This window comes from Saccoglossus kowalevskii, chromosome 2 (genome assembly GCF_978046115.1).
Source record: "Saccoglossus kowalevskii chromosome 2, keSacKowa6.1, whole genome shotgun sequence".
Lineage (NCBI taxonomy): Eukaryota > Metazoa > Hemichordata > Enteropneusta > Harrimaniidae > Saccoglossus > Saccoglossus kowalevskii.
Window position 1 is genome coordinate 18,102,559 of NC_140642.1, and position 19,484 is coordinate 18,122,042.

Sequence of the window (19,484 nt, forward strand, 5' to 3'; positions counted from 1 at the left end):
AAAGTACTAAATGCTACAGATTAACGGACATGCTGGTATAAGATTATTTGTCAACATTACCATCACCTAAATTGGCTTTTATTGACGTTAGGTTGTCACTCACGACTAGTTACACAAATGTCTCAAGTGGATGTTTACAAACACTTGGGAATTAGACACAGCTAGTTTATTTTCGCTTTTAAAAATCGATTTTTACAGAAACCATGACTGATTTTTGCTTTTTAACACATCAGGACGATGTGTATTAGTTAGAAGAAGCTTCGTGAAAGATACCTTAAGCAATAGCTTTTCAACTGGTAGCATACAAGAATGTTTAAACATATAGGCAGAATACGCTTATGCATAACAACCAGAAAATGGAACTGAAAAATTCCACAATAGAAGCAAAGGTAATGAGTTGGTAGTTTGATTATAATTCCCTGTGGTTCTGAGTTGATTCTTGTTGCCATCGACAACACATACAGAAATAAACACATGTTATTCCCTCCCAGTATTAATATTTTATAATAATGAAATTGTCACAAGAATACTGCAAAGTAAGCTGTGTCAATCATTACAATTACTATGCTGCCTCTGTGTTTTTCTATTTCGTTTCCATTTTTACCTTGTCCATATCAATGTGGATGAAGGTTAAGGTATACTGGGGGAAAATGTCTGTCCCTATTGTTTATTTGCCGAATTTTCCTTGGATATGTTGTTGTACTATTATTCTTCAGAAACTTTTTTACGATTTATGTTATATTATTCTTTGAGGGACATTGAAAATAATACAATTAGTCCAGTCAATTTACTGCTATTTTAGGCCCAACCCACAACAAATTGCAATAAAAACAAAACATGGTGGGAAATGTTGTAGTTAACCTCCTATAAGTCATACTAAAAGTCCCATAAAATCCAGGGAGTGGAAAAGGTGTAAAGTTGACCTCAAAAATCACTAAAAACGGGTATTTTTCGTAAATTTTTACAGTAATTGATATGATATTTCCATTGTTTTCAGTAAACCTTATACATTTTTTATGTAATTTTGTCGGTATTAAAGGCAACTCCAATACAAATACATGTTTGTGTTTGTCTATTATATTAACAGAGACAAATTTGGACTAAAAATGTGGATTTTTATACCAAAAAATGTGATTTTTCAGTCAAAAGACAACTATCGTTTTTCTGTAATAATTTTTCTCTCAGTATCACTTTTGTTATAATGAAATGAATGTAAATGTGAGTAAAGGAATCACAAACTTTAGTTTTTTAACATGTAAATAGAGAGATTTATTCGTGAACATGTACATAAACTGCACAAATTTCAAAACAAATTTTATTCGAAAGTAAGGTCATTTGGATCAATTTCTACTGAATTATCACAGTTGTAGCCATGACATACACCACATGCAGGAGATCATGCAAGACTATGTTTTCTACAGCTACATTTCATACTATTACAGTCTGTTTTACAGTTACATCTTATAACGTTCAACAGAGATTCTGGTGCATATGGCAAATCCGTGCATGTTGGCGTCATTTGCATATTGTGCACATTCCATCCCCAGTCTCTTGGATGCATTTGCATGTCCAAACCTCTCCATTGTTGTACTTGGTAATATACACGTAGGCTGTGGTATTTAGCAGCAGCCGAAGTTGGGGGTAATGTACGTGGCTTTACAAAAAAAACACTGGTTGATACTTTTTTGCAAAATATGCTATATCTTAGTGTATCAAGGGTATCTCCTAGCTGTGCTTTATATATGCAGACCAGCGCCTTTTCCCCAGCATATTGAATTTCATTCTTTGATGAGCCATGTTTTGTAAAAATATTAGCCTGTTGCCTAAAAAAATCACTGCTTTGAAAAGTTTTGAGTGACGCACCTTTACCAATTCCAAACAGACTAGATGTTGTGTCACATCCTAGTATAGCATGAATGAACAAAAGTTTGTCACACACAGCAGTACCTAGTGCACATTTAACTAAATTTATGTCCCATATCTTTAACTTGTTACGTGAAGTAGTTTGTTTATGTTCAGATCTAAAATAGATCTTGTGGGCATTAATATTTGCATGGTACAACAAAAGAACCAGAAGATCTGTATCTTCCCCTACTAGAACAGTGTCCATAATCTCAGCTGATGTTATTGCTGTTTGTGCTATTAATAAATCAGCATCACCTTTTGCATGATGTAGGTCACATCCAGCTAATTGCAGTTTTTCACCTAGCATGTTGATAAATCTCTGCTTGTTTTCTTTATTAGCAATAAATAATTCCTTCTTGACAGTAAGAATCATGCTCTCTGTAAATTTAACTACAGTATCAGACCATCCCCCAGTTCGTCTTTGATGAGTAGTGTCTTTTGTGGTAGGACCATCCTCATAACCATCAAAGACAACAATTGCCTTACCATATTTATGCTGTACATATCTCACATATACATCACATATTTGAGTATAAGACATACCACGCTTCCAAGGAACTCGTTGCAGTAATGAACTACCATCAAGAACAAATTGTACTGGTGCACCAACTTCAGAACTTTCTAAATCGCTAAGTTGTTTCCAGATGGCATCTGCCAACACTGGTTTGTTAGCCTGTCTCATTAGACCTGATGATTCAAAAAGAGATGGTGGACTAGTGCACAACTCATACTTGAAAAGAGATGAGCTTTCCATAGTTCCTTCTGCGACAGTAATTAATCTTTGAAACAATAGGTGGGAATCTATATTAACTGTCTCTCCATCTAATTTGATCATTTGCTTTGCATCCAAGGTTACAGCCTGGTCTTTCTTTTTGAAGACATACTCTTGGACATGTTTATTGGTCATTTGTTCTAGGATCTTTTAACCTAATTGACATGATGCATCCACATTTACATGCTTATCTGCAGTAACACCAGTGGAATTACTGCGGAGTGCATCATCTGAACTGAAGGGATTTCTTTCTTCCAGGAAGTTGAGAATAATTTTAGTGTCACGAATGTCTCTTTCCATTCTGGCCGACTGTGTCTCTTTGTGCTGTTCACTTGTGCAAAACTCTAAACCGGTCACTTCTTGCATTGCATTGTTAATGTCTGCTGTATATGGCATTGACAACAACCATACAAGCCTTTGCGTTTCCGATAAACCCCTGCCACGTGTCAATCCACCCGTAGTCTTGATACTACGCATAAAAACCTGCTCTATTACTAAATCAGATGACAGTCCAGCCCAGAAACGATCAGTACGCCGTATCACATGATGACCACTCTTGAATGCAGCAAAAACAGATGGATGCTCATTTTCTAGGTTATTCATCTGCTGAATGTATATTCTTCCACATTTAGTGTATAAATTGTGCCCGGCAGCTGCCATATATGGTAACATTGACGTGATACTTTGTAGATGAAGTGTAAAATTACCAGTACGCTCTGCCTTAATAAATTTGCACAAAATATCTAACATATCCATATATTGAAACCATAGACATGCAGTACGAGATTGTCTCAAAGATGATTTTTCTTTTTCAATTTTATCAACAAGATGTTTGAGAATATCTGAGGAGCAACATTCCTCCACTGAAACTTCCTTCTTTATCACTTTATCAAGAAGTCTTTGCAGTTCCGAAACATAATCTATTGGTTGTATTCCTGTTTGTGTACAAGTTCTTTCAATGCTGTCACTTGTCTGTTCATTATGATAATTATGTTCTTGTACATCAACAGTATCAGTACAACCTGTAACTTCTCTCTCTCCATCTTTCTCGCCATCGTCAGCATGAGAAGGTAGTGGTAAGTTGTAAGCTTTTGACATTAACAATGCATACAATGCAGACAGAACCAGAAGATGACCACGAACTGCACGCGAAACTGCTTTTCCACTGATCATATGGCTTACAGCATTATCTGCGTACACTAACTCCAAAACCTCTACAAGGCCAGATCCTTTCATTAGGTGGCCAATACAGCCAAGAAAGCTCATCTCAGTGTGAAATGGCCCAAGTCTCAATACCAATCTTCGGACATCACTTTCGGTTGGTTCATCATGCAGAATACACATGGCTTTCCACCAGAGTGGTTGGTCAAAAGTCAGAACAGGCGTTATATCATACTTCCTTGCATGTGATGCCACAAAGCACAGTGTTGAGTAAACACATGATACATCAATTGGGTTCATGTCTATCATTGGTAGAAAAACAACAGAAGACTTCCCAGGGTGATTGCTTTGGTGGATCATTTGCATAATACCTGACCAGCCTGGCCTCTCAGGCTTAAGTAACCAGGATGCTTTCCACAAAACATCAACCTCGGCTGTTAGATCTGTCATTTCCGGGCAGGGTAACTCACTGTAAACCAAGGGCCCTCTAAAACTCTCATTTGGTTGTTTATAAAAATGAATATTGATACGTCCAACAGCAGCTATTTCTTCTGAAGTAACACTTTGGTTTCTTGGGACATGAAATTCTATATTTGCACTACGTGGAGTAATTGCTGCAATTACTCCCATTCCATGGAATGTGTTCTTCCCATCAATGGTCCTTATGTTGTGGTCAACATTATCTGCGACATATTGTCCAAACTCTCCTGGAACAAAACCAGGAATACTTACACCCTTAACAAGTGCTGCACTGCGTTCATAATTTTTAACTTCTGCATATGAAGAACAAAACCTGTGCTGATGCAAAGAGTCAATCAAGAATCTAGAGCCAAAATGATGGTGCATTTGCACTGCAAGTCCTATCTGCAATGGAGAAATTATAGCTCTAGGTCTTGCAGCCTGCATAATTGCATGTCCAATAGACGCAATTTTTAAGTTCTTGTCCTTACCACTAAATATGGTATCTAACAGCAACTTGAGAGATGTAGGTAAAAATGTTAGACTTGTTTCAATGGATGACATTTCATTGCTACCTGGATACACATCATTTCTGGTGACACAGGCTTTTATGTCATTTCTCACAATCTTTGCAGCAGCAGTAACAAGTCTCAATTTTTCTATCTCTGGATCTTCTTTTTTAGGGGTGTAGTAAAAATCGTGAAGAATGTGTTAGGCTGTTTGTCGTAATGTCACGATATCCGCTCGGCCATCTTCACCAAAGCATTCTTGTATTTTCTTCTTCATGTAGAATGCGCTATATGGATCGTAATCTGATTCCTGAAGAAACTCTTCCATCTTGTTTGTTAGATCTTGTATAGTGAGTTGTGAGTTGTTGTTAAAATAGCGGACAACTTCGTCAAAGGCATGTGACCTTTCAACATCTTCTGGTCTACCAAATTTAATCTTCTTAGATGGCTCACTATCCGAACAGACAACATAGCAGCGTGGAATTCCTTTCCTTGTTCTAAAATTAACATTGCATTGATTATGATACAGGGCATCAGCAGCATGAAGATCAATTATACTAAGAAGTCTTGCATGTACTTGCCTTGCCCATTCATCATTTCTCTCTCTGCATATCTTCTCTACAGAATCACGGAAAGCAACTGTTCTAACCTGAATAAGCTCATACTTTTGTTTTCCTCCCTACATATCTATCTGAGTGGCCACAGAAAAAGCATTCACTTCTAAAGCTGAATTGTTTATCCTGCGATCGTAAAGTGGGTTGTTGAATTTCGTTATCAATGGTGCAAGACCTCCTTTTTGGGCAGCTACTATATTGTATGGCCGTGTATAGTTCTTACGACATGATTTGCCTGCCTCTACAAAAATGTCATCGCCACGTTCTGAACTTGCTCGATTAATGCCATCTGCTCCCTTTACACCTAATGTCACAATGTCACTTTCTCCTGAAACTGGCTTGCTACAAATTGCACAGCTATCCATTATTGTCCTTAAATCAGTAATTGCAATCCTGAAATATTGGAAAAGTAATATTGAATTAAAATTTCTGCTAATATTTCACCTACCAGTATAATTTGTTTGAAGGTATATTTAAGGATAAGAATTTTTCAACAATTAAACACAATTTCATTTGTAATGAGGGGTGCCAAAACTAAAAGCATTCAATTAAACTAAAAACAAAATACCTTAGCATGTGATAATAAATCCTGACTAAATAATATACCTACTTTTAACTAAATAAACTGCAGGTCTTAGTCAATAAATATTAGATTCTATCTACTGTTCGTTGAATAAACTCTGGTCTTTGAAAGCAGTTTTTACTTCTTAATACTGCCTATATTTATTATCAAAAGAGAAGCAAGTCATTAGAAAGTTTTTAAAATGCTTATATTAATAGGCCAAAAATTTCTTTTGGACTGGCCATGAGGTCGATACTATATGTTTATTTTTCTCCGAGAGGCAGACACCCACAGCAGCCTAATAGGCGTTTTGTGGGTGACTGTCTGTCCCGAGGGAATAGACATATGATATTGCCCGAATAATGGTCACTCAGTAAGTGTTGTTATTACATACCGCCGTTTGCTTTGCTCACATGGCTTGTATTCGCCGCCATTATGAATTACCGCGTGCACGCATGCGCAACATCACATCATATGTGAGAGGTATTCAGCAGAATTGGAAATGTCCCTTGGAGTGAAGTCATTATCAAGCAATAGTTCATCTAGTCGGGAGATAGCGCTATATTATCAAATAGCATTTGCCAGCGTATGAGCCAATCACTGCACATAATCTGAACATCGTATGTAATAATCTACTTTAGTGACTACAGTTCATAATGAGTTAAAACTTGTTTTATCATAATAATATGCAAAGAAACCAGTGGGTACTGTGTTTTTTTATTCACGTGCCCAGAATACTGTAATAATTAAATCCAATTACATCACCTTCGTAGTAATTCCGTGACTGGCATAAGAAAAGTTTGTTGAAATTGCAAATGTCACAGCTAAAGTCCATTTAAAAAACATTTAACTTAATGTTAATGTGAAGCAATAAGAATCATGTTTAGATACGCAGCTTTGACAGTATAATGTGCTTATTTTATGAAGTATCTATCAACTACTTTGATTTATAAGATTTAATCTCAAAAACTATTTTTTACCAAAAAATGCTTTTTTCAAGAAAATTAGAGGTCAAATTTAGACATGATCCACTCTTGGGATTTTATGGGACTTTCAGTATGTTATACAGCATGAAAAATGCTATACAACGCACTTGGTCTCATTTTTATTGCAATTTGTTGTAGGTCATGTCACATATTGACTGGACTAAATACATGTAGTATGCTCATGATGATATTATTGACTCTCATGTGCGAAGCACAAAATGGGAGTCTTTGCAGTTAGTGTGTCTGTGTGTGTGTGTGTGTGTGTGTGTGTCCGACTGTTCCACTGCTATCTCAAGAACCATACATCGGTTTTTGATGAAACTTGGTGCATAGATGCTCTGGGCCAATGCGCAGATTTGATTAGGTTTTGGTAAAAATCCATGCTCGTTAATTACCTAATTTGCATGATAATTAGCTAATTTTTAGCTGTTCTATTACTGTTCCACTGATATCTAAACAACCACTCATTGGATTTTGATGAAACTTGGTACATAGATGCTCCGAACTAATGCTAGGTTTTGATTAGTTTTGGGTAATAATCGGTGGATACTAATTACCTAATTTGCATAATGATTAGTCAATTTTCGGTTTTTCCACTGATATCTCAAGTACTAATCATCACATTTCAATGAAACTTGGTACATAGATGTCATATGACACTGCACAGACCTGATAGTTTTTATGGTAATATCAGTACATATAATTACCTAATTTGCATAATTAATTTTCAGCTTTTCTACTGATATCTAAAGTACTAATCATCACATTTCAATTAATCTAGAATTATGCAGAGACCCAATTAGTTTTTGGTAAATATTTGTGCATATTAATCACCTAATTTGCATAATTAACCAATTTCCAACTTACACACTGATATCTCAGGTACTAATCATCACATATCAATGAATGTTTATACATGGATGCTGTAGGACAATAGACAGACCTGGATAATTGTGGGTTAAAATCTGTACATATTAATTACCCAATTTGCATAATTAACCAATTTTAAGCTTTCACACTGATATCTAAAGTACTAATTTCCATTTTAATGAAACTTAGTACAAAGATGCTCTAGGACAATGTACAAACCTAATTAGTTTGGGGTAAAACTCTGTTCATATTATTTCCCTAATTAGCATAATAATTCATAATTTTTGGGTTCTAATCACATTTCAATTAAACTTGGTACATAGAGTTTTTGTTACATTGCGCAGACCTCATTAGTTTTACAATCAAATCTGTTCATGTTAATTTTCTGATTTGCATAATTAGTTTTCAGCTAAGTAATTTCATATTATATTTAATGTGTCTCCAATACTCTCAGCACATGGGAGTTCTTTCTAAGCTTTCTTTGATTGTAGTTGCCAGAGGGAAGACTAATTATGAAAGACATTATTTTGTCTATAACATCTAACATATTTGTCGTCACTAAATTCAATATTCAGAAAAATTGCAAAGCCTTCTCCTCTTTGAAAGGTTTTAATGTAACACTGAGCTGTGGATTAAAGGAAGTTGTCATTATGTAAAATGATATTCTATATTTTGAAGTTAGGATGATTTCATCTTCTGTTACATTTCACTGAAGTCACAGTCCCTCGTGATATCTGCGTTTTTTATTGTAGAATTAAAATATTTGACAATTAATAAAATCAAAGATGTGGTATTTTGGCATTACTGGTAATTTATCGTAAATAGTCTTAGTCTGCAGTACTAGAGATAGCTGAGACTTTTGTTCGGTTCAATGAGCATAAATAATAGCCTGTGATTTACACACTCGGTTCATTGTAAATGGCATAACAGAGAATTCCATTAAAGTGAACTGAATTATTGATAATTCAACAAAGCTCTTTTCAATATTTTACAGTGCACAAAACTAATGTTCTCTGTAACTGTTATCAGAGGATGCCGCAACAACTGTGTCGCCTCGTGCTTGTTACTGCTAAAGTATGTAACCTGTATGCTAGCGTTACTGCTATAGTTTGTAACCTGTATGCTAGCGTTACTGCTATAGATTGTAACCTGTATGCTAGCGTTACCGCTAAAGTATGTAACCTGTATGCTAGCGTTACTGCTATAGTTTGTAACCTGTATGCTAGCGTTACTGCTATAGATTGTAACCTGTATGCTAGCGTTACCGCTAAAGTATGTAACATGTATGCTAGCGTTACTGCTACAGTATGTAGCCTGTATGCTAGCGTTATGCTACAGTATGTAACTTGTATGCTAGCGTTATGCTATAGTATGTAACTTGTATGCTAGCGTTACTGCTACAGTATGTAACCTGTATGCTAGCATTACTGCTAAAGTATGTAACATGTATGCTACCATTACTGCTATAGATTGTAACCTGTATGCTAGCATTACTGCTAAAGTATGTAACATGTATGCTAGCGTTACTGCTAAAGTATGTAACATGTATGCTAGCATTACTGCTACAGTATGTAATGTGTATCCTAGTGTTATGCTACAGTATGTAACCTGTATGCTAGCATTACTGCTACAGTATGTAACCTGTATGCTAGCATTACTGCTACAGATTGTAACCTGTATGCTTCATTACTGCTACAGATTGTAACCTGTATGCGTCATTACTGCTACAGATTGTAACCTGTATGCTTCATTACTGCTATAGATTGTAACTTGTATGCTTCATTACTGCTATAGATTGTAACTTGTATGCTAGCATTACTGCTACAGATTGTAACCTGTATGCTAGCATTACTGCTACAGATTGTAACCTGTATGCTCGCGTTACTGCTACAGTATGTAACCTGTATGCTAGCATTACTGCTATAGATTGTAACCTGTATGCTAGCGTTACTGCTATAGATTGTAACCTGTATGCTAGCGTTACTGCTATAGATTGTAACCTATATGCTAGTGTTACTGCAACAGTATGTAACCTGTATGCTAGCGTTACTGCTACAGTATGTAACCTGTATGCTAGCGTTACTGCTACAGTATATAACCTGTATGCTAGCGTTACTGCTACAGTATGTAACCTGTATGCTAGCGTTACTGCTACAGTATGTAACCTGTATGCTAGCGTTACTGCTACAGTATGTAACCTGTATGCTAGCGTTACTGCTATAGTATGTTACCTGTATGTTAGTGTTACTGCTATAGTATGTTACCTGTATGTTAGCGTTACTGCCATAGTATGTTACCTGTATGTTAGCGTTACTGCTATAGTATGTTACCTGTATGTTAGCGTTACTGCTATAGTATGTTACCTGTATGTTAGCGTTACTGCTACAGATTGTAACCTGTATGCTAGCGTTACTGCTAAAGTATGTAGCCTGTATGCTAGCATTATGCTACAGTATGTAACTTGTATGCTAGCGTTACTGCTACAGATTGTAACCTGTATGCTAGCGTTACTGCTACAGTATGTAACCTGTATGCTAGCATTACTGCTACAGTTTGTAACCTGTATGCTAGCGTTACTGCTACAGTATGTAACTTGTATGCTAGCGTTACTGCTACAGTATGTAACCTGTATGCTAGCGTTACTGCTACAGTATGTAACCTGTATGCTAGCATTACTGCTAAAGTGTGTAACATGTATGCTAGCGTTATGCTACAGTATTTAACATGTATGCTACCATTACTGCTATAGATTGTAACCTGTATGCTAGCGTTACTGCTACAGTATGTAACCTGTATGCTAGCGTTACTGCTACAGTATGTAACCTGTATGCTAGCGTTACTGCTACAGTATGTAACCTGTATGCTAGCGTTACTGCTACAGTATGTAACCTGTATGCTAGCATTACTGCTACAGTATGTAACCTGTATGCTAGCATTACTGCTACAAATTGTAACCTGTATGCTTCATTACTGCTACAGATTGTAACATCTATGCTAGCGTTACTGCTACAGTATGTAACCTGTATGCTAGTGTTACTGCTACAGTATGTAACCTGTATGCTCGCGTTACTGCTATAGATTGTAACCTGTATGCTCGCGTTACTGCTATAGATTGTAACCTGTATGCTCGCGTTACTGCTATAGATTGTAACCTGTATGCTCGCATTATTGCTATAGATTGTAACCTGTATGCTAGCATTACTGCTATATATTGTAACCTGTATGCTAACATTACTGCTATAGATTGTAACCTGTATGCCAGCGTTACTGCTAAAGTATGTAACCTGTATGCTAGCATTACTGCTATAGATTGTAACCTGTATGCTAGCGTTACTGCTACAGATTGTAACCTGTATGCTAGCGTTACTGCTACAGATTGTAACCTGTATGCTAGCGTTACTGCTACAGATTGTAACCTGTATGCTAGCGTTATGCTACAGTATGTAATCTGTATGCTAGCGTTATGCTACAGTATGTAATCTGTATGCTAGCGTTATGCTACAGTATGTAATCTGTATGCTAGTATTACTGCTACAGATTGTAACCTGTATGCTTCATTACTGCTACAGATTGTAACCTGTATGCTTCATTACTGCTATAGATTGTAACCTGTATGCTAGCGTTACTGCTATAGATTGTAACCTGTATGCTAGCATTACTGCTACACATTGTAACTTGTATGCTAGCATTACTGCTACACATTGTAACCTGTATGCTAGCGTTACTGCTACAGATTGTAACCTGTATGCTAGCGTTACTGCTACAGTATGTAACCTGTATGCTAGCGTTACTGCTACAGTATGTAACCTGTATGCTAGCGTTACTGCTACAGTATGTAACCTGTATGCTAGTGTTACTGCTATAGTATGTTACCTGTATGTTAGCGTTACTGCTACAGTATGTAACCTGTATGCTAGTGTTACTGCTATAGTATGTTACCTGTATGTTAGCGTTACTGCTATAGTATGTTACCTGTATGTTAGCGTTACTGCTATAGTATGTTACCTGTATGCTAGCGTTACTGCTATAGTATGTTACCTGTATGCTAGCATTACTGCTATAGTATGTTACCTGTATGCTAGTGTTACTGCTAAAGTATGTAACATGTATGCTAGCGTTACTGCTACAGTATGTAACCTGTATGCTAGCGTTACTGCTACAGTATGTAACCTGTATGCTAGCGTTACTGCTACAGTACAGTACAGTTCTCGCGGAAGCTTTGGCTTTTGTGGCATCATTGTCGCCTACGCATGGCTTCATTGTCGCCTCAGCATCGCATCATTGTGGCATCAGCTTCGCGTCATTGAAAATTGAAGCTGTGTTCGCCTCGCTATTTTGTGGCATCATCGTGGCCTCAGCTTCGCAGTCTCATGGCATCAACATGGCATCAGCTACAACTTATTGTGACATGAGTATGACCTCATTATTTGCACGCAGAAGGGCAGTAGACAAAAACATGTACAGAAGTTCGATATGTAATCGATTTGAAATTCAAGGCGAATAAAATAATATGATCAAGAGTATTTATGACATTTTAAAAAGATATCTTGTTTAATTATTTTAGTGTTGCGAGTATTGGGCACCAAAAACTTTGCGAAGTACATTACAATCGGCAAGGTGACGAGTTTCATATTGACTGGAAGGAAAATCGTGATAAATTCAAATCACACGATGCAATCGTCGTTCTGATACAACACAATTTGCTGTATACGAAGTGAAACTGTTCTTGTTATAAAATTTACCTTTTTTCGCTCATTTTATTTGCTGCTAGAAAAGAAGATTCAGATTCCTCATTTCGGTGGTATTTTTCTGTGTTTCGTTTAGTTTTAGCCGAGTCCTACCCCATGCCCGGACTACTAAAACATGCAACACACACGTACGCCGCCTAGTGCGTCGGCGTCGTCGCCAGTCATCTTGATACAAAGTTCCAAAACAAGTGCGTACATTTCCAACATATGATTGGATGGTTGTGGTGGCGTCTGTCTGGTAAAATTTGACAACCAATTCTCAAAATTGAGTCACGATCTATACGTACTTTAAAAGTATTCTCACAAACATATTTTCGAATGAAAACGAGCCACATGCCCTGTAAAAAATCGAATAGCACTTGACATGCAGAAATAATTTATTGGGCTTCAGAAAAAAAAACGTGTCCATTTAGTGTGGCGTAAATATTTGGTCACCAGCCGATGAACAATTTGAAAATCATGATTCACACGGAAGTCCTTCGATACTGAAAATCATCGACCCCAGTCTGGTTTACATTATTTCCCAACTTGCAAAACTGATTTGTATCTCAGCCCTGTTTTTTTTCTTTTTCTTTTTTTTGAACTGAGGTAAAATCCCATCCGTTTGTCAAAATATACCGATGTTTTCCAGTGAATAATTTACGAAGCCCTGTCACAGCACAAAAAAAAAATTTGTGAATCGACGATGGAGATTGGATGGTACGACGACCCTTCAATTTGCGTTAAATATGTTTTGTTACAACATCATTGATTGGCTGAGAGTCACCTGATCGGAGCACGACCTGGGTCACAGAACCATATTAGTCCGTATTATCAACAGGACTTTGCGAGAAAACCACACCCACATTTTCAACCATTTTAGCGCGGAAGTTGCCAACAAATGTCGAAAACTCGTGAATTTTATAAATTCGAATAAAATAAAGCTAGCGATTCGTAAGACTGGTTAATAATATATCCCCCGATGCTCTTCGATTTTTTTATTTCAAGGTGAGAAATGGATACTAGTAGTTGAAGTTCCATCGATTTCAAGGCGACTATTTAACCGCGACAACTCTACGCTCTGTTGTAGTTTCGCGAGGTAAAACAAAAATACAATAAATAGTACTTGTTTAATTATTTGGTTTTACAGCCCGAAAATTACGGGACATGATCCCCATGAATTGCGATAAATAAATGCTGATTGTGTTGAATGACGGACGTCGGGACCGTTTGGAGAAACAAATTACGGTCGGTAGACATTTCAAACAAATGAAATTATTAACGAAAGACGAGATTTTTCTAGGTATTTACGATCATACGGTCATACCAAATATATACAAAATTGACAAATACACAAAGAGGTGTAATAGTAGGTCATTTTTATTTTAGCCTTAGAAATATTTTCTTTCACTCAGTCCACGTCCATGCGTGGGAATTCTATTTAGCTTCATGGTCCTTCGGCTGGTCTTCTGCTTGGGGGGAAACAACAATAATTATACAAATCGTAAACTCAACACAATCAGGAAAAAAAAACCCAGACAACCATGTTGTACTTCTGTTGAATACATTTTGTAGCAGTGCGTCACGTCGGAATATTGTCTAAAATAAAATATTCAATCCCAGCCAAATCTAGGTCAAAGGGTCAGATTGCGTGCATACAATTATAGATAATTAAAACAAAAAGTATTTGAACTTTTGACGGTTGTTCAACATCTATGCACGGTTACTAAACTAGTAACCGTGATCACCGTCCCTCAACACCCGGTGCCGTGATCTATGAAAACCAGAAAATTTTTAGTAGTCCGAATTGTTGCACGGTCGAAAATAAAACGGAAATTGACCGGTCAAAAGCGGAAGCGGTCAAGAGGTTTGGGGGAAATGAGTACAGTACTTCTTTGTTTGATGAAGCGATGCTGATGCCACATTGTCGCCATAATGAGGCCACAACGAAGCAAAGCGATAACCGCCTAACTTTTTAATGTCGCGACATTGAAGCGATGCTGAAGCCATAACAATGCCATAATGATGCGATGCTGAAGCGAAGGTGAAGCTGAAGTGAAGCCAAAGCTTCCGCGAGAACTGTACTGTATGTAACCTGTATGCTAGCGTTATGCTACAGTATGTAACTTGTATGCTCGCGTTACTGCTACAGTATGTAACCTGTATGCTAGCGTTACTGCTACAGTATGTAACATGTATGCTAGCGTTACTGCTACAGTATGTAACATGTATGCTAGCGTTACTGCTACAGTATGTAACCTGTATGCTAGCGTTACTGCTACAGTATGTAACCTGTATGCTAGTGTTGCTGCTATAGTATGTTACCTGTATGCTAGTGTTACTGCTATAGTATGTTACCTGTATGTTAGCGTTACTGCTATAGTATGTTACCTGTATGTTAGCGTTACTGCTATAGTATGTTACCTGTATGCTAGCGTTACTGCTATAGTATGTTACCTGTATGCTAGCGTTACTGCTATAGTATGTTACCTGTATGCTAGCATTACTGCTATAGTATGTTACCTGTATGTTAGCGTTACTGCTACAGATTGTAACCTGTATGCTAGTGTTACTGCTACAGTATGTAACATGTATGCTAGCGTTACTGCTACAGTATGTAACCTGTATGCTAGCGTTACTGCTACAGTATGTAACCTGTATGCTAGTGTTGCTGCTATAGTATGTTACCTGTATGCTAGTGTTACTGCTATAGTATGTTACCTGTATGTTAGCGTTACTGCTATAGTATGTTACCTGTATGTTAGCGTTACTGCTATAGTATGTTACCTGTATGCTAGCGTTACTGCTATAGTATGTTACCTGTATGCTAGCGTTACTGCTATAGTATGTTACCTGTATGCTAGCATTACTGCTATAGTATGTTACCTGTATGTTAGCGTTACTGCTACAGATTGTAACCTGTATGCTAGCGTTACTGCTACAGTATGTAGCCTGTATGCTAGCGTTACTGCTACAGTATGTAGTCTGTATGCTAGCATTACTGCTACAGTATGTAGCCTGTATGCTAGCATTACTGATACAGTATGTTATTTTTATGCTACTCTTTGCAGCACCTTTCATCTACCTTCTTGTTATTTTTGTGAGAACACTGAATATTAATAGATATCTTCTGGGAACAATCTGTTACTACCTGTGACAATATGGTCGTATGTACCAAACGTATTATTGGATTAGCTTTTTACCAGCGACTGTCAGTCACATCAATCAGTGTTTGCTCTTCTGACAGACTGCTTTGTTCGCCATGTGCTTGCTACAATTTATTCCTCACCAAAATTGGTAGCTTTCCTTCATATATTTTTAAGGTCGAAAGAAGCCTCCTCATAATGAAAATATTATAAATTTATTTATTTTAGTGGATAGTGTCAGTATTATAATGATTTTACCTATGGCAGAGTTATTATGCCATATCTCAAATTGTAGGTGGGTCACATATATATCATATATTGTAAATGGTGGGATACTTTTTATTGCCCTGAATCTTTTTTAAAAAACAAGGTTTTGAAAAGTGTAAATTTATACAATTATTCTTTAACATTGTGTTCTATGGAATAGTTCAAAAATAGTTATATCAATAATCAATATGAGTAAGCTACCTTAATGATATTACTTTCAGCATAGAAAATAATATAGAAATCTACTATATTCAGAAGTACTGCCATAGTAGAGGGGTTAACGCTTTGGCGAATTCACAAAGTCTTTGTTTCCATGAAAAAGTTTGGGTACCCTCATATTCTATTGACGCTTTGTCATTTCATGATGATACATTTCTCCCAGCAAAAGTATTGAGAATTTTTAGTGGTTTTAAAAATGTTGTTTTTTCATACTAGACAATTAGCCGTGTACGTTTCTTGTGTCATCCTGGTGTATGTTAGGTGTTGGTACCAGTATAATAACAGTGAGATAACTGATGAACTCTTCCCATCAATGCTAATAAAACAAATTTTGGCATGATACATGTTGCTACATTACGTGTTATACTCGTATATAAAGGGCATGATTTCATGTTGACGTTGTTCAGCAATCTCTGTGGTTATGTATATTTTTTGTCATTTTCTCAGAAAGTAGATTTTTTTCAATGATATTTCTGGCTAGCTATCGGAAAATTTATCATTTACTTTTTTCAAGTGTGACACCTGTACACCAAAAAGAAGCAGTGTGTTTTATTTGCCAATTTATTGGGTATTTCTCTAATTTCATATACTGATTCCTGTTGTCTACCTATTTCACTGACATGAATATAATGTCATGTGTGATATATTTTGTCAATGTTTTAAGGCTATGATTACATGTAAATAGATTGGATTACATTTTAATCAAAATACTCGCACTTTAGTGATTATTGCACATTCAAGATGGTAAAAGTTGCTGGAATTAATTTTCTTGTTTGACAAAAGTATTTGTAATTATTTTTTGAGGGGTAATGTATTGATCTACCTGAAGGTGTGAATGTTATAAACATGTTTTATAAGAAAGAGAATTTTCTGCTCACTGCTTACAGAAAAATTGTACAGTATGTTACGAACCACCTAACAGCCTGTTTTTTAAAACTATTTGCTTGCCACAAGAAATTCACAAATTGATTTTATATACTTCATATTGTCTATATTTTAATCTCAGGTTTATCTTTTCGTTATTACAGCTTGCCGGACACTACCATCCATCTGTATCACATTTTGCTAACACATTATTAAATGATCAGTATGTGCGATACACTGGCAACCCTCTGCAGGATTTCACACTTATTCGATTCCTCGATAGGTTTGTTTACAGAAATCCCAAGAAGACTATAACTGGTAAATCTATGTTTCTTCTCTGCTATTGATAAGAGCCATTGCTCGAAACGTCTAGCTATTTTTAAAAGTTTAACGTACACCAAATATTATATACATACTACCATATATATCATATTTTTGGTGCAGTTTTATAATACTATAATACTATTTTCGCTTGGAATTTATTTTCGCTATTTTTGCTGAAAGGATGATTCCGTGAAAATAAAATCCAGCGAATATACTTTTTTTCCTATATTTCACATTCAACTCGTCAAAAATCAGTGAAAATAAATTCCATACAAAACACCCAAAATGCCTTTTCAGCGAAAATTAATTCCAGCTAAAATAAAGTATTTCACAGTAGTTATGTTTCATGGATGGGGGTGGGATTGGATATTGTGTAGCAATGGACATTCTCCTAGAGTTCTTACAAGTCACAATTGCATGAAACATTGTCCTGGCAAATGCTTTTATTAAATGCCATAATTTCTCCCACTTAAATTTTGTCACAGCACATTTTTATGAATTTTTGTGATAAGTTTTTTTTTCTTCAATTTTTGAAGATGTTATTGAGGTGTAGATGTTTTGTGATGTGGGTTTTTTTTTCTTTGTGATACATTACAAAAGTAGACGTGGTGCTCGAAGTGTTCAGTCATCAGATTGCTAACATTTCTAGCAGCAAAATCTAAAAAATGTGCCTATACCTATTTTTAGAGTAACTATGACAACCAATCCCCTTCTTTGTTTTGTCCCACATTTTTGCGATTACCACTAATATCTCAAGAACTACTCATTGGATTTCAATGAACCTTAGTACATGCAGATGTTATAATGGGATTATATAATGCTCAGGCCAGATTAGTTTTGGGTTGAAATCCTTATATCGGCTGTCCCAATGATATCTCGTAAGCCACACAAAACAGATTTCAATATATATAAAACCTGGTGCATAGGTACTCAGGAGATAGGTTTTCTACTGACCTGATTACTTTAAGTACTAAAATCTGTGCATATTAATTACCAAATTTCTCTGATTTTGATGAATATTTTTGGTAAAAAATGATATTTTTGACTTGTTGAAAACCGCAAGTTGGATTGCTTTGATATTATACTTACCGTATATGTACTACAGGCAGATCACTCTCAGATTCGTTCATTTTATAATATATTCAATTCTCTAATTTTGATGATTATTTTTTGTCATTTTTGGTAAAAAGTGATATTTTTGACTTCTTGTTCATTTTGTGTTTTTTTTTTTTTTTGAATTCTCTAATTAAAATGTGCATTGCTAACAGCGAAGCTACCCCAGCCGTGAGGCTGATTGTTCCAGTATATTGCAGATGAGATATGTGAGAACAAATGTTATTCAATTAATCACATGGTTATATTTTATTTTATTTTATAATTATTATTTTATAGAGAGGGTATCCGTAATGCAACCAAAATCAAAGTCTTACCAGCCATCTGGTGTCAGATCATTGCTTGTTAACAGTGAGGAGTTTATGCAAAAGGCAGAATCTGAGGTACCTTTGGATGAAGTCTTCTTTCACAGGTAATAATTTTATCACTCTGACAGGTATATTTGTTTTATCCTTGCTAGTATTGTAAATTAAGGACAAAATTGGATTTTGTTGTTATTGTTGTCCCTGTCCGTAACTTTATTTTTGTTTACTTCAACATAATTATTTTTCAACGGTTATAAACTTATCAATTAGTATAAATATTGGTGTTAAAAGTTGAAAGTCTTAAGTCTTAGTTTGCATATTTGTGGTTATATCTATGAGAATATAAATTGTATTTTTTGTACACATATAAAGGCATATTTGTTTTATTTGTTACACTAATATGAATGATAGACATGTCTTTGTTACTGTTTTTTTGAATAATTATGCATAATATACTGAGTTAGTCTAACTGATAAACTGAAATTGTGTAACGCAGATGCAAGTTGATTGGCGTCATTCCAAGATAGCGGTATTTTCGACTTCTTGTTGAAAACAGCAAGTTCGATTGCTTTGATACTATACATATAGGTACTTTGGGTAGACCTCGCTCACATTTGTTCGTTTCTAACAATATCTTCAGTTCTTTAATTGAAATGTGCATTGCTTATAGCTGAGCTATCT

At 35.9% G+C, this 19,484-nt stretch overlaps 1 protein-coding gene across 1 annotated transcript in view; it reads left to right on the top strand.

The window, feature by feature from the left end:
- The window catches only part of LOC100369406 (CCAAT/enhancer-binding protein zeta-like), a 69,519-nt gene that overhangs the window by 20,886 nt on the left and 29,149 nt on the right, over positions 1 to 19,484 (top strand). The window contains exons 17-18 of the mRNA XM_085492543.1: positions 17,226 to 17,379; positions 18,778 to 18,910. Of these exons, the coding sequence (XP_085348669.1) occupies positions 17,226 to 17,379; positions 18,778 to 18,910 (287 nt within the window). The remainder of the gene's footprint in view (positions 1 to 17,225; positions 17,380 to 18,777; positions 18,911 to 19,484) is intronic.